General features: G+C 39.8%; 1 protein-coding gene across 1 annotated transcript in view; it reads right to left on the minus strand.

Moving 5' to 3' along the window:
- Window positions 1–14,592, minus strand: part of IMPG1 (interphotoreceptor matrix proteoglycan 1) — a gene marked incomplete at its 5' end in the record, with an annotated part of 223,893 nt that overhangs the window by 142,848 nt on the left and 66,453 nt on the right. Inside the window, one exon of the mRNA XM_006896970.1 lies at window positions 5,350–5,408. Within this exon, the coding sequence (XP_006897032.1) occupies window positions 5,350–5,408 (59 nt within the window). The remainder of the gene's footprint in view (window positions 1–5,349; window positions 5,409–14,592) is intronic.

The raw sequence follows: 14,592 nt of genomic DNA on the forward strand, positions 1-14,592 counted from the left end.
CACATCTGTGATGCCATCAAACAGCCCTGATGACACAGTGCGTGTGTATCTCCAGCTACTAACTGAAAGGTTGACAGTTTGAGTCAACCAGCTGTACACCTACCTAGACACATAAATAAACCTACAGATGCTCTCTCTTTAGTGCAGCAACATATGTAGTTATTCTTATTATTACTTTATTATTTGTTATATTAATAAGTATCAGTATATTGTTTCTTAATGTTTAACTGTTTCTTAAGCATCTCAGATGTTCTTATTTACCAACAAATTTAACCTAAAGACAGATTTAGGGATTGATCTCTTTGTAACATAGGGCTTGACTCTACTTTATTTCTGACACTAATTTCCCCATTTGAGATAAAAATCTGTTACTAGTCTTTGGTTGACTGATTATTTCTCAAATGGCTTCAATCAGCGAAACTTGAGGAAATTCACCAAAATACATGTTGCAAGAAAAACAAATACTGTGTATTAAGTGAGAAATTTAGTCTAGATAGTGTCATGAGTCTCTGCATTCTCATTTAATGTTTTTTGTTGTTGTTGTTATGTGCCGTCAAGTCACCTGTGTCTCATAGCGACTCTAGGTACAACAGCCCTAAACCCTGCTCTATCCCTTGCCAATCTTATTGTCTCAGACACACCTATCCCCATTACCCCAGTGACGGAATCAATCCATCTCATCAAGGGTCTTCCTCTCCTGTTCTGTCCTTCCACCCTCTCAAGCATGATGTCGCTCTCCAAGGACTGATCCTGCCTTACAACATGTCCAAAGTAGGTGAGATGAAGCTTCAGAATCCTTGCCTCCAAAGAGCATTCTGGCTTCACCCTCTCCAGGATGAACTTGTTTGTTCTCCTAGCAGTCCATAGTATGTTTAATACTCTTCTCCAGCACCAAAGCTCAACTCTCCTATTATTCCTACTCATTGTCCAGCTCTCTGATGGGAATCAAGTAATTGCAAAGACCATGACCAGTATCAGGTGCACCTTAGTCTCCAGACTTACATCGTTGCTCTTTAGTGCTTTGGAGAAATCTCTGACAGCAGACTTTCCCAATGCAATTTGTCTTTTAATTTCCTGGTTGCTGGTACCAAAAGTGTTGATTGTAGAGCCAAACAAACAGAAGTTGTCAACAATCTCAATCTCTTCATCATCTATCATGATGCTACCAATTGGCCCAGTGGTGAGAATCTTTGTTGTCTTGATGTTGAGCTTCAATCCATACTGAAGGCTGCAGTCCTTGACCTTCTGCAGCAAATGCTTCAGGCCCTCCTCAGTTTTTGCAAGCAGAGTTGTATCATCTGCATAACACCAATTGTTAATAAGTTTACTTCCAATCCTGATACCATATTTCTCCTCATAGAGCCCGGCCTCCTGGATAGTCTCTGTTCTGCATATAGATTGAAAAGATATGGAGATATGGCACATCCTTGATGCACATCTTTCCCAATTTTGAACCATGCAGTGTTTCCTTGCTCTGTTCTGACGACTGCTTCCTGGTCCAAGTCTAGGTTTCCCATAAGCACAATCAAGTGTTCTGGAATTCTCATAATTAATATAATATTTTCTAATAATTACTATAATCTCCACTTTACATATAAGAGGACAGCCATAGAGCTTGCTCAGGTCAAAACCAGGAATCAAATGCTGACTGGTCTGACATTCAAGCTTGGGCTAGTTTCGCCATACCACCCTCTTGTTGTGGTGGTTGTGCTGTAAAGTCAGAACACACTCATAGCTCATCCTCTGGTAGATTTTCAGAGGCAGTTAATCACATGGGAGGAGAATGCCCATCCTTCTCCTGTGGAACAGCTGGTAGATTTGAACTTCATGCCTTTGGAATTGCAGCACAATTTCTTACCTCTAAGCCACCAGAACTCCCTTACCACTAGGCTACCATCTGTTAGGCTTTTTAACAAAAAGTTGAGCAGTCATCAAAGTAAGGACTGTTTTAGACTTCCGTGGGCATATATAAGGAGCTTGAGTAGCCTACTGCTGGTAAGGAGTTGTGCTATCAACCATGGAAGAAAGATGGGCAGTCTCTTTCTTTGCAATCTGCACTCCCTGGAAACCTGGCAGAAGGTCAGCTATAAGTCAGTTTAGACTTGATGGGACATAACAACAACTAGAGGCGTGTGTGTGTGTGTGTAGTTGTCTTTGTGTACTGTCAAGTTAGGACCAACTCATAGCTGACCCTCCAGTGGGTTTTCAGAGGCAGTAAAACACTTGGAATTTGATTTCCCATTTTTCTCCTTTGGAGCAGCTGTGTTTAGCTTTCTCACTTTATGAAGTTACTGTAGTGCACATATCCATCACCCCTAAGACTTTTCTCAAACCTTTCTGTAGTCTCTCCCTCTCTCTTACATCACTTCCCCTCACCTTTCCCAATTATTCCTTTGCTTTCTGCCCCTGTAACTAGCTTGTATTTTCTAGAGTTACATATAAATAGAATAATAATACGTTCCTCTTTTTTACAGCTTCTTTCATTCAACATAATTATTTTGAGAGAAAACATTCCAATAATTCATTCTTTTGCTGAGTGTTTTATAAGACTATATTATAAACTATTTATCCATTACCCTGTTGATGGATATTTGGGGTTTTTCCAGTTCTTGGCTATTATAAATAATTTCTTTTTACATTTGTATATGAGTCTTTGAAGATTTTCCCCTCAAAGCATATTCATGATGGTTCATTTCCCACATTTGCTGCAAAAAAAATAAAGCCACCTTTAAAGTGGCCCTTTTTACTGTTCATACTTATAATTACATTAATAATGAATGTCTTAACTATATCCCCATTATGTTGGAGTACCAAATGAGGACACTAATATAAAAGTACTTGTTCAATTACACAATGAATTGAAGGAGAGACAGTTCCAAGAAGCGATAGAGTTTTAGTTCTTCTGTGGGCATCTGGCCCCACAAGAATACCAATTCCTTCATAATAAGTTTATTTTATAATACTCTGAAGACTATTTTCAATGGTTAAAATATTACCAGATTCATAAGCATATATTTTATTATACTCAGGGACCAAAATATTTTTCCTAGGAGATGGAGTCTAGTCTATATTACATAATGAAAATCATTCAGTAAATATGATCAAGTTTATTTTAAAAGCAGTTTTGCATAAAGAATAAACACATGGGGAAGATACAAGCATCTAGGGACGCATGTTTAAATATTTACTTAGCTAAGTTTTGTTACCTAACATTTTAGATTTCTTCCGATATTGGAATTTAAAAAGAAAAATTATATTTTCATTTATTGAAGAGCGATAATGAGCATCATTTCTGTAGCTTTAAATTTAAAATGTGTCTTTTACTGCCGTGGTTAGTTAGTAGGAAGGCCTCACCATCTGTGCAAAATATTCTATCAATTTTTATTTCCTCTACTATATCTGATTTCACATGGAATATTGCAAACTAGCACTTTGAAATAAAGAAAAATGAGCCTGCTTTGGTAAATATTGAGGATTTCATCTCTTATAACCTTCACTTTTTAATACTTCTTTCTGGGGTAATACATATCAGCCGGGTCTGATAACTTGGAAAGAAAGAAACTAATGGAGCTCCTCCCCTCGAAGCTGTTCTTTCTGAGCAAGCAGGGCTTTTCTCTCTGCACCTTGTTGCTTTAAGGCAACGGACAGTGAGGGGGTTGGAAAGAACTTCAGGAGGTTCCTCTGCCTACTTTGCAAATCTCCTTAGAGGCAAGGAATCTCATTCTGTGCACACAGAATTGATATTTCACCTGCACCACATTAGAAAAAAGACCATATCATACTCCTATCTGTAGATATTATGAATAAATGAAAATTTGAAAAAAGGATATACACATTGGAGCCTCAAATAATCCACGTGATGTGGAATCCAGGGGAGTAGAGAGGGCTGGGACGTGAATGGATGCAGACCTCTTCCAGGGAAAGCCTGCAACAGCCTCACTATAACCCTGCCATCGCTTCACACTATTCTATGATTTAAGTTCTCTTATTAATAACTGTAAAGTAATAAATTTCGAGCAAGAATGTGCTGCTGTAGTTTAGACATCAGAATGATAGAAACTCAAGTTCATTGCCGTGGCGTTAGGACTGACACACAGCTGAACTGTGAGCAGATCTATAAATTCCATCAGAGGAGATGGCTCTTTCTCCCGTGGAGCCATTGATGGATTCAAACAACCAGAGAGGCGCCACCTTATACCTAGCAGTGCGACTCTTTACCACCAGAGAGCCCTGGCGAATTTTGACATTAAAGGACTATTTCGGGGAAGTCTTACTTCTGTTTCTATTCATGTCCGCCCCATTTTCCATCTAGTTGCCTTGGAGTAGTTTCTGACCCATGGTAACCCCATATGTGTCCAAGTAGAACTGTGTTCTATAGAGTTCAATGGCTTTTTAAAAAATTAATGATTTCTTAATACAACTTAAATATTTTTTACAGCATATTCTTTCCATTTATTCTCCCCCATTCAGTCATTGTTTTACATTTTGCTCTCTGCCCACCCCTCCCCCCTCAGTTCGTTTTTCTCTTTGTAAAGAAAAAAAATTCTTTCATTGTCATACACTGGCTGTTATATATATTTGCAGGTTTTTCTTTCCAGTTTTGAGTGAACTTGATTATCCAACTTTTTGGCCAGCATTTGAGCATGGAACCATTTCACCATCAGAGATGACTCCTCTCTCCAGAAAACAATTAACAACAACACAATACCAAACCTACTGCCTAGGTTCCAACTCAGAATCATGACCCTCCATCAGACTTCCAAGGCTGTGAGTCTTTACGGAAGGAGGCAGCTCATATTTCTCCCTTGTAGCTGTTGGTAGATTGGAACTGCCCACCTGCCACTGAGCAACCCAATCTATTACGTGCTCGACAACCCGAGCTCCTTCTTCGGCGTGCTTTTTAATAATTTCACCTGTTTTCTTCTAGTAGCATGATTTGTTTAAATGATAATGGTATTTTGCACTCGCTAAGAAACCAGGCAATGGGATGAGGAGGTAACTAATTGCTGCTTTTTTTACCTCTGTCTTTTCTGAGGTATTTTCCAAAAGGCTCTTTAACAACAGCATCACTAGAGGACAGCCCTTTGCAGAGAGCAGTGTTTCTGACTCCCTGAGGGAGGAAGCTATGGAGATCCTGTGTAACTCCTTCAAGAACCACCTTGAGTCATGTTCTAATTAGACAATTTCTTTGTCTGAGATGCATTCAGTTTTCAGGATTTGGCAGAGCCAACAATTGAGAAGAAAGGGACTTTATAATCCTTACAACACTGCTTTTGAAAGAAGAGAGGGATGAAAGAAGAGAGGGAAAAATAATGTAAAAACTGAGAAGATGCTGACTCTCTTACTTACCTAAATCCTAATACGTGGATTTCTTTGAATCCTGGAAGTTTCTTAAATATCTTTTGTATCTGCAGAGAGAAAAGAAGTTGATAAAATTCTCTTTGGCTCCGGTGGATCCATTCTTACCTTCTTGTAAAAACCTAAATAATTTGGATGAATTAAAGGAAAAATAAAAATGAACCTGAAGAGGCTACAGAGGAGGAGCACTTTGTTCTTGGTTCTTTGTGGAAGCCAGAGACAGTGTATTTTTATAAAAGCTGTAGTTCGGTAGTTCTGACTGGCTTTAATGGTTATGCTATATAAAGTATGAAATAACTTTAAGGTGTTACTTGGAGGACAATTTTTTTTTTGCTATGGGCTTTTCATTTATATAAGCAGAATAATAGTTGTAATATATTGAGAATTGAATTATACACTTCAGAAAATATCTGCAATGTTAAAGAGATTATTAAAGTGAAAATGGAAGCTGTGGTAAAATAAGGTGATAAAAGACACTAACTTAATAAGATAGACTTGCTGTTCGATTTATATGAACCACACAATGAATTTTCTTAGTTAATTTGGTCTTGCTATGAGATATAGTTTTAGTTTCCTTAGATCTGCTGTAATGGAAATAACAAAAATGGGTGGCTCTAATGAACACAGTGTATTTTCTCAGAAGGCTAAAAGTTTTAATTTGGGCATTGGGTTTAGGGGAGGGCTTGTTCTCTGCCCATTGTGGGGAAAAAATCTTTTTATCAGCAGCTCAAGTCTCAGCATTCCTAGTTCCCTGGCAAAATCCATAGATAGAGTCTATCCTTCCCTCATTTGTACTTGCCTAATCCTCTCTGCCTAATCTTTGCTTTTTGTATCTGCAAAGTCATTATTTAGGACACATCCTGCACTCATTATGCAATATGATCTCATTAACATGATAAAGTAAACCTGGTTCTAAGTGACATTACATCTGCAGGTATAAGTTTCCAGCCTACATCTTGGGAGAAAAAGCTCGGTTATTAACAGTACATCTACTGTGCATTGACTAGATTCATAAACAATGTCCATGAAAGAAGCAGTCAAGAAATCAAGAGCTGAGTTGGTCAGTCTGCTGCTGAAGACCTCTTTACTATGCTAAACAGCACAGCTGGAACTTTGAGGACAAAGGTGTGCATGATTTAAGCAATGTTGTTTTCAGTCACCTCCTAGATGTGTGGAAGTTGGACAATGAAGAAGGAAGAAGGAAGAGTTGGTGCTTTTGATTTGTGGTGTGGGGGAGAAGAAATACTGAATATTCTATGAGCTGCCAAAAGGACAAATAAATGTATCGTGCAAGAAGTGCAGCCACATGCTCCTTAGAAGTAAAGATGGTGGGATTTCATCTCATGACATGTAGTCAGGAAAAGCCAGTCCCTGGAGAAAGACATCATGCTGAGCAAATTGGAACATAAGTAAAAAAGAAGAACCTTAATGAGATGGATTGACACAGTGATTGCAGCGATGGGCCAAGCCCAGAAGTGATTGTGGGGTCTGTGTGGTATCGTGCAGAGACTTTTCTGTTTTCTGTTGGGTCACTATGAGTCAACTAGATGCCACCACCACAACCATGTCTAATTATTTCCTTTCACCATATTCTAGCTTCTGATCCTGGTTTTTCCCCAGGAGGGTTTTCTCCAGAACATTGTCTTTTAGAGTGGCTCTTTCCAAATCCAGTGGTGTCTGTATTCTTTTGTGGTCCTTCTTCCGTCTGTTTTCTCCCTCCTTTTTCTATTTAAATATAAGCAGTCCTTCATGTTTCAAGCCACAGTCACCTTCTCTCATTCATTCCACTATCTAGTGGATAAGCTCTAGTCTAGACACTCTCCTCTGATTGTGGTCACGTTCTGTCCAGTAAGCTCTGACTCCTAGTTGTTCAATGTCCAACAGAATGAGAGTGGTCAGTCTAGAGTCATGCTCACAATCTCTGTGATGCTTAAGCCCATTGTTGGAGCCCCTGGAAGACACTGCCTCATAGACTAGAACTGTCCCATGCAGCTTCCCTGGACAAAGGCCGAGACGCAAAAGAATAGGTAATAGTTTAGGAGTGAACTTTGGAAGGGAAAACAGGTGGAATGAGGCTGAAGGGTAAACAAGATCTCAAATGTTGCCTTCTCTTCTTTATCCCTGTTAATTTCCTGTCACTCCTTGGGGAATCTTGCTTTCCCCCATGAGTTTGCCACATGAATATTCTAATATTTGTCCCTCACTGTTTATGCCCAGATCAAAGCAATTCCCTTCCACTCATATCTATCTTTCTCCCTGGGCTATCTCAATGAGGGTAATAAACCCCTCTCTCATGGTCCAGACAGCCCAGCAGCCCCCAAATGCCTATGTTCTGTATACCCTGCACATCTACCCACTGACTCCTTTTGGTTTGAATTCCACTGTATTTTTGTTTTTCGGCATATACTTCTTAGCTCCTTTCCTACATTGCTGAAATATTTTTCCGGTGTGTATGGAAGTGAGGAGATATTGACTTCTTGAATATTGTTGTTGTTATGTGCCAGTGAGTAGATCACTCATAGTGATCTTATGCACAACAGCTCTGAACTCTGCTGTATCCTGGGCCAATTATACTGCATCTGACATGCCTACCCTCATTACCCCAGTTACTGTGTCAATTAAGCTAATCTGCATTCTTCCTCTTCTGTGCCATAACTCCACCCATCCAAGATGTCTTTCTTCGAGGACTAGTCCATCCTGGAAACATGTCCCAAGCATATGAGTTGAAACCTCAAAATCCTTGCCTCCAAAGAACAGCTTGGCTTCACCCTCTCCAGGACAGACCCTTTTGTTTTCCTGGCAGTCCATGGTATGTTCAATACTCTTCTCCAGCACCATAACTCAAAGGCATCAATTCTTCTTCTGCTCTCTTTGGTCATTGTCCAGCTCTCTGATACAAAACATATAATTGCAAAGACCATGGCCTGTATCAGGGGCACCTTAATCTCTAGACAGATCCCATTGCTCTTTGGCACTCTGGAGAGGTCACTGACAATAGATCTTTCTAATGCAATAAATCTTTTTATTTAATGACAAGAGTGTTGATTGTGTAACCATTTCCCCACAAGTTAGTCTTCCCTTATTGTTGCTTTTCAGGAAAAACTCCTTAATGGGCTGCACTATTTGTTGAACACAGGAAGATTCCTTAGAATGGCATTTGAGATATTCCACAATTTGACAATTCTGTCCACTCCAATATTTTGTCATTTTCACTTCTGCCATCATTTCCATCTTGGCTAGTAACCTGTCATCTAGTCAAATGAAACATCTCCTGTCCCTTCCAAAATATTATACATACTTTTATTTCTCCAGGTCTCTCTGCATCATGTTTCCTTATCCAAGAAGTAATGTCGCTCTTTCAGCTCAACTTTCCATGGACCTTTTAAAGTCGGCTCCAATATCTTCTCTACTGAAATGTGTTTGTACAACTCCAAAAGTCTCAGGCTCCATTATTTCTTCTCCTAACCACACTAGTACATACAATAAAACACTACCAAAAAACAGTCTGTGTGGTGTGTGCACTCAAAGATTATACTCTCTGGGTGCAGGATATGCTTTAATTATTTGTCTTTATCCACCTCCTACCCAGTGGATAGTAGGGTGCCATTCACATAGGTGTGTGTGGTGGGGGGGAGAAAACACTGCTATCAAGTAAGAATGACTCAGAACTGATTCCTCAGCAGGCTTTCAGAGGCTGTAAACCACACAGGAGGATACTGCCTATTTTCTCTCATGAGAGTGGATGGTGGATTCAAACCAACTGCCCTTGAATTAAGAGAACAAGCTAGGTCACCACAGCACCCTAACCACATAGTAGAACTCAGAAGATTTGTTTAATCAAACTGATTGCATCCCTTCATTCTCTAAACTCATCAATATGCTAGTGTGTTGTTCCTCTCTCTGTAATTACTGCCAACTCCACGTTATTATCCATTCCAAGTGAGTGAGCAGGGATGCACCAGTAATACCCAAATCACTTATATTGAGCTTTGAAGTGCATCATGGACTTTTTTCTTCCCTGGGAGACTGATTCCCTTTAAATTACATTTTGTTTTATATGCTAAAATTAAAAAATATTTTTATCCCCTGAACATATACTAATAGCAAAGAAAGGTAACTCAGATTTTGGGTTATAATGAAGTATCTTAGTTGACTTAGTTTTTAAAATACTGGTTTTGTTACTTTTTAGCTGCAAGGACATTCATTCATTGTTTAATCTCTGAATCTCAGTCTCCTTAGCCAAACTGGTATAATAGTGCTTCAATCTCAAAGAATAATTCACAATTTAAAAATCCCTAGATCTATTTATTACTGTTGTATTTATTCTTGTTATGTGCCATCGGATCAACTCTGACACACAGTGACCTTGTGCACAATAGTTCTAAACCCTGCTTTATTCTGAGCCAATCTCACTGCTTCTGACACACCCACCAGTATTATCCCAGTTACTGTGTTAATCCATCTCATCCAGGGTCTTCCTCTTTTGCACTGTCCATCCATCTTTCTAAGGCTTATGTGTTTTTCTAAGGACTGGTCCCTCCTGGCAACATGCCCAAAGTATATGAGACAGAGCTTCAAAATCCTTGCCTGCAAGGGGGAGCCTGGTTTCACCCTCTCCAGGCCAGACCTGTTCTCTTGGCAGTCCATAGCATGTTCAATACTTTTGTCCAGAACCACAACTCAAAGGCATCAATTCTTCTGTTATTTTTGGTCATTGTCCAGCTCTCTGATGCATAATAGCAAGTAATTGTGAAGACCATTGCCTGAATCAGGAACACCTTAGTCTCTAGACAGACATCATTGCTTTTTAGTATTCTGGCAAGATTTTTCCCACTGCAGTTTGTCTTTTGATTTCCTGTTTTCTAGTACCAAAAATGTTGATTGTGGAACTGAGCAAGAAGAAATTATTATTAATCTCAATCTCTTCTCTATCTATCATGATTTGCCAAAAGTCTACATCCTTCAGGTGAATTATACTTCAGCAAAAAGAAAATAAAAATCTTCACAAGTGAACCAAGATATAGTGTCACAAATAGAAAATACTTAAGGTGTCAAGGATTTCATTGCACTTGGATCCACAATCATCAAGAAATCAAATGACATATTACATTGACAAATCTGTTGCAAGACCTCTTTAAGCTGTCCCTCTGAGGTCTAGGCTACTCCAAATCCAAGCTGTGGTTTTTCAGCTGTTTTCTACACATATGAAAGCTGGACAAAGAATAAAGATTTATGAAGGAGAGATGCATTGGAATGTTGGTGCAAGGGAGGAGTATTGATTGTACCATGCAATGCCAAAAGAATCAATACATCTGCCTTGCAAGAAGTACAGCTAGAAGACACTGAATGAGATGACTTTAAACAGTGGCTGCAACAGAGACTCAAGTGCAGCAACAATTCTGAAGATGGTGCAGGATTGGGCGTCATTTCATTATGTTGTGCATAAAGTGGGAACCAAACTAGAAAACAAGGGCTTTATTTCTATGGGGTCAAATTGACAAGAGGGACTTGAAAGTTTAGATAGGACTTTCAGGTGGCAGTGGGCTTAAAATGCATCAGAGCCATTTTGTTGTATATGTAGAAGCTATCTGTTCTGCGGGGTATAATAAAAACAATTTAAATATTATAAAATGAGAAGCACCTATCATAGGGAGTCGAGAGGCAGTTCAAACCATTAAATTGACTGCCAACCAAAACACTGGCAGTGAGAATCCATTCAGCGGTAACTAGAGGGAAAGGCCTAGTAATCCACTTTTGGTAAAAGAGCCATTGAAAACCGAATGGAGTACAGTTTTGCTCCATTAAAAGGGATTAATCACCATGAATTAACACTGGGAAGCTTTTTTTTTTTTTAATCACTGAATCTTTGTCAATGACATTGTTACTATTTATTTGCTTATTCTTTAGTTTTCCTACAAGAATACTGGCTCCTGGAGAGCCTGATTATGTCTTATTTCACCAGTAAACATGCAGCTAGCAAAGGACTTCCTGGTTAGTGAAACCATTATGTATGCATAAATGATCTTGAAGATGGCAGTTCAAACCCAACCAAATTATTCCGTGTTAACTAACAGCCACGTGGAGTCTAGCAAGGACATAAGGACAAGACTTTAGCTACATTTTTGGAAAGACCCAATGAGAAAAGATAAGAGAAAAATCTATATAGTGTTCAGGGGATCTGGAAAATAACCTTATACTCTCTATTCACCCCCAAAACAGGCTTAATGGTGAACTAGGGGCTTAGGTTCTGCCATAGAGTCCGTCTTTATTATGAAAGTAAGCAGGAAAGGGCTCCATGCTTGCTTGCCTCAGATCAGTACTGGCCTCTGGTGACAAATGGCTTTGGAGCCAGAGGGACTGAAAGTGTAAGTATGAATTGTGGTTTCTGAAGCAGAAAGATTCAGATCCTGAATAATCCTTCTTTCTTGTCCAGAAATAATGTTACATACAAGCTATAGATTAATCAAGCACAGAGCTGTGCGTGTGGGCACCCATGGCCACAGCTGCAACAGCAGGGGGCGCCCTCCTGCTACTGTCTTCCAGGAGTGGTCTGGGCCCATGGAATCTATCAGCCTCCGGATGGTGCCCTCTTTGTGAACTCAGTTGTGATTGATGAGGAGGATCTTTGCTTCGGAGGGTGCAGAAGGCATCCAGGGAGAAAATGACAAAGACTTTCAGTTAATTTTGCTAAACAATCTTCCAGGACCTTCTAATCATGGAACACTAGCCACTAAATTGCTAATTAAGTGCCCAGTTAACTTTATTAATAACACTAAAGGCACAGCATTCTCCCTAATTCTGCTGAAATGTATGTTAACAGGGCTATAAAAAGGCAGCTGAGTTAAGTTCTTGTGAATGTTTGCACAGGAAAAGGCATTCAGACAACAAATAAGCTATTCCCTTTGACATTAGTATTAAATTGCTCATTAGGCTTATTGTGGAAATTAAATTACTGCACAGCACTGCCCATTAATTCCTGATTAGTCCAAATGGCTTTGCTAATCAGGCGTTGGGCTGTGGTAGGGTGACTGGATGGTTGATCTGATGGAAGGCTGAGGGGAGGAGGATGATGCTGAGGTGACCTCAGCAGCTCAGGAGTCTAGAGGGAGAAGAAAATGCCATAAGCAGATGGACTCCTTTTACCAAATACTCCATGAGGTACTCCATGAGGCATATTGTTCGGATCCACTAGTTTTCCACACTGGTACAATTAACTGTGTTTGAAAAACCTCCCGGAAGGTCAGCAATGAGTTTTTTCCAACTTGATGGCATACAACATCAGGGACTGAGTAAGTAAATCAACAAGGCTGAAGCTCAGGGTCTCTGGGACAAGATAGGGCTAGATAAACTTTTTTTTTTGCTAACATGCTTTCAGAGGCTAGAAGAGAAATGATCATTTAGTGATCATTTAAGAATGTGTTTTAAAAATATTTTATTATTTAAGCTGAAGGAACTGAAGAACAAATTCAAGCCTCGAGTTGCAATGCTTATGGATGCTATGAGCAGAACACTGAATGACTCAGGAAGCATTAAAAGAAGATGGAAGGAGTGCACAGTAACTGTACCAAAAAGAATTGACTGACACATAAGAAGTTCTTGAAACAACATATGATCAAGAACAAACGGTGAGTGATGAAGGAGGAAGTTCAAGCTGCTCAGAAGGAGAGGAAGACCCTCAACCAGGTGGATTGACATGGTGACTGCTGCAATGGGCTCTTGAGTGTTGGAAAGTGTCAGGATGGCACAGGACAGAACAGGGCTTAGATCTTTTGTTCATAGAGTCAGTATGAGTCATACTTGACACAACAGCACCTAACAATAACAACAACATACGCAAGCACAATTTTGCTGAAGATTATTCAAAATTGACTGAAACAGTACATCAACAGAGAACTACCAGAAATACAGCTGAATTTGGAAAAGGCTGTGACACTAGGGATCTCATTGTCAATGTCAATGATTCTTGGCTGAAAGCAAACAGTACCACAGGAACGTCTATCTGTGCATATTGACTATGCAAAAGCATTTACCTCTACAGATCACAAGAAGTTGTGGCTAACTTTGAGAAGAACGGGAATTCCAGAAAACTTGATTGTGCTCATGTGAAACTTTGGGCCAGGAAGCAGTCCTCCAAACAGAGCAAGGAAACATTGAATGGTTCTAAATCAGAAAAGGAATGTGTTTGGGATATATCCTGTCTTCATACCTTTTCAATCTATATGCATAACAGATCATTCAGGAGGCTAGAGTTTATGGGAGGAATGTGGCTCAGGATTAAAGGAAGACATTAAGAACCTGCATGTTGCAGATGACAGAACCTTGCTTTCTGAAACTGATGAGGACCTGAAACATTTGCTACAGAAGGTTATGGACTGTAGTCTTCATTTTAGATTGATGTTCAACATTAAGAAGACAAAGATTCTTACTACTGGGCCAATTTGCAGCACCATGATAGGTGGAGAAAAGATTGAGGTTGTTTAACAATTTCAGCTTGCTTGGGTCCACAATTGACACTCTTGGCAACAACAATCAGGATATCAAAAGACAAATTACATTAGTGATATCTGCTATCAGGGAGATCTCTGAAGTGTTAAAGAGCAACGATGTTAGTCTAGAGACTAAGATACAACTGATTCAGGCTATGGTCTTCTCAATTACTTGCTATGCATCAGAGAGCCAGATAATGACTAAAGATGACAGAAGAATTGGTGCATTTGCGTGGTGATGCTGGAGAAGAGTATTAAACAAACTATGGACCATCAGAACAGAGCAGGGCAACACTGCATGGTTCAAAATTAAGAGGGGTGTACGCCAGGGATGTGTCCTATCTCCTTCCTTTTTCAACCTGTATGCAGACCAGATTATCCGAGAGGCTGGGCTCTATGAGGAGAAGCGTGGCGTCAGGATTGGTGGACGATCTATCAACAATCTGCATTATGCAGATAACACAACACTGCTCGCTGAAACTGAGGAGGACCTCATCCACTTACTGCAGAAGATCAAGGACTGCAGCCTTCAGTATGGACTGAGGCTCAATGTCAAGAAGACAAAAATTCTCACCACTGGACCAGTCAGTAGCATCAAGATGGATGGCAAAGAGATTGAGATTGTTCACAGCTTCAGTTTGCTCGGCTCTACGGTCAACACTCCTGGCACCGGCAGCCAGGAAATCAAAAAATGTATTGCAATGGGAAAGTCTGCTGTTAGGGACCTCTCTAAAGTACTCAAGAGCAA

This window comes from Elephantulus edwardii, unplaced genomic scaffold, assembly GCF_000299155.1.
Source record: "Elephantulus edwardii isolate Elephantulus edwardi_28Jun2011 unplaced genomic scaffold, EleEdw1.0 scaffold00194, whole genome shotgun sequence".
In the NCBI taxonomy this organism is placed as follows: domain Eukaryota; kingdom Metazoa; phylum Chordata; class Mammalia; order Macroscelidea; family Macroscelididae; genus Elephantulus; species Elephantulus edwardii.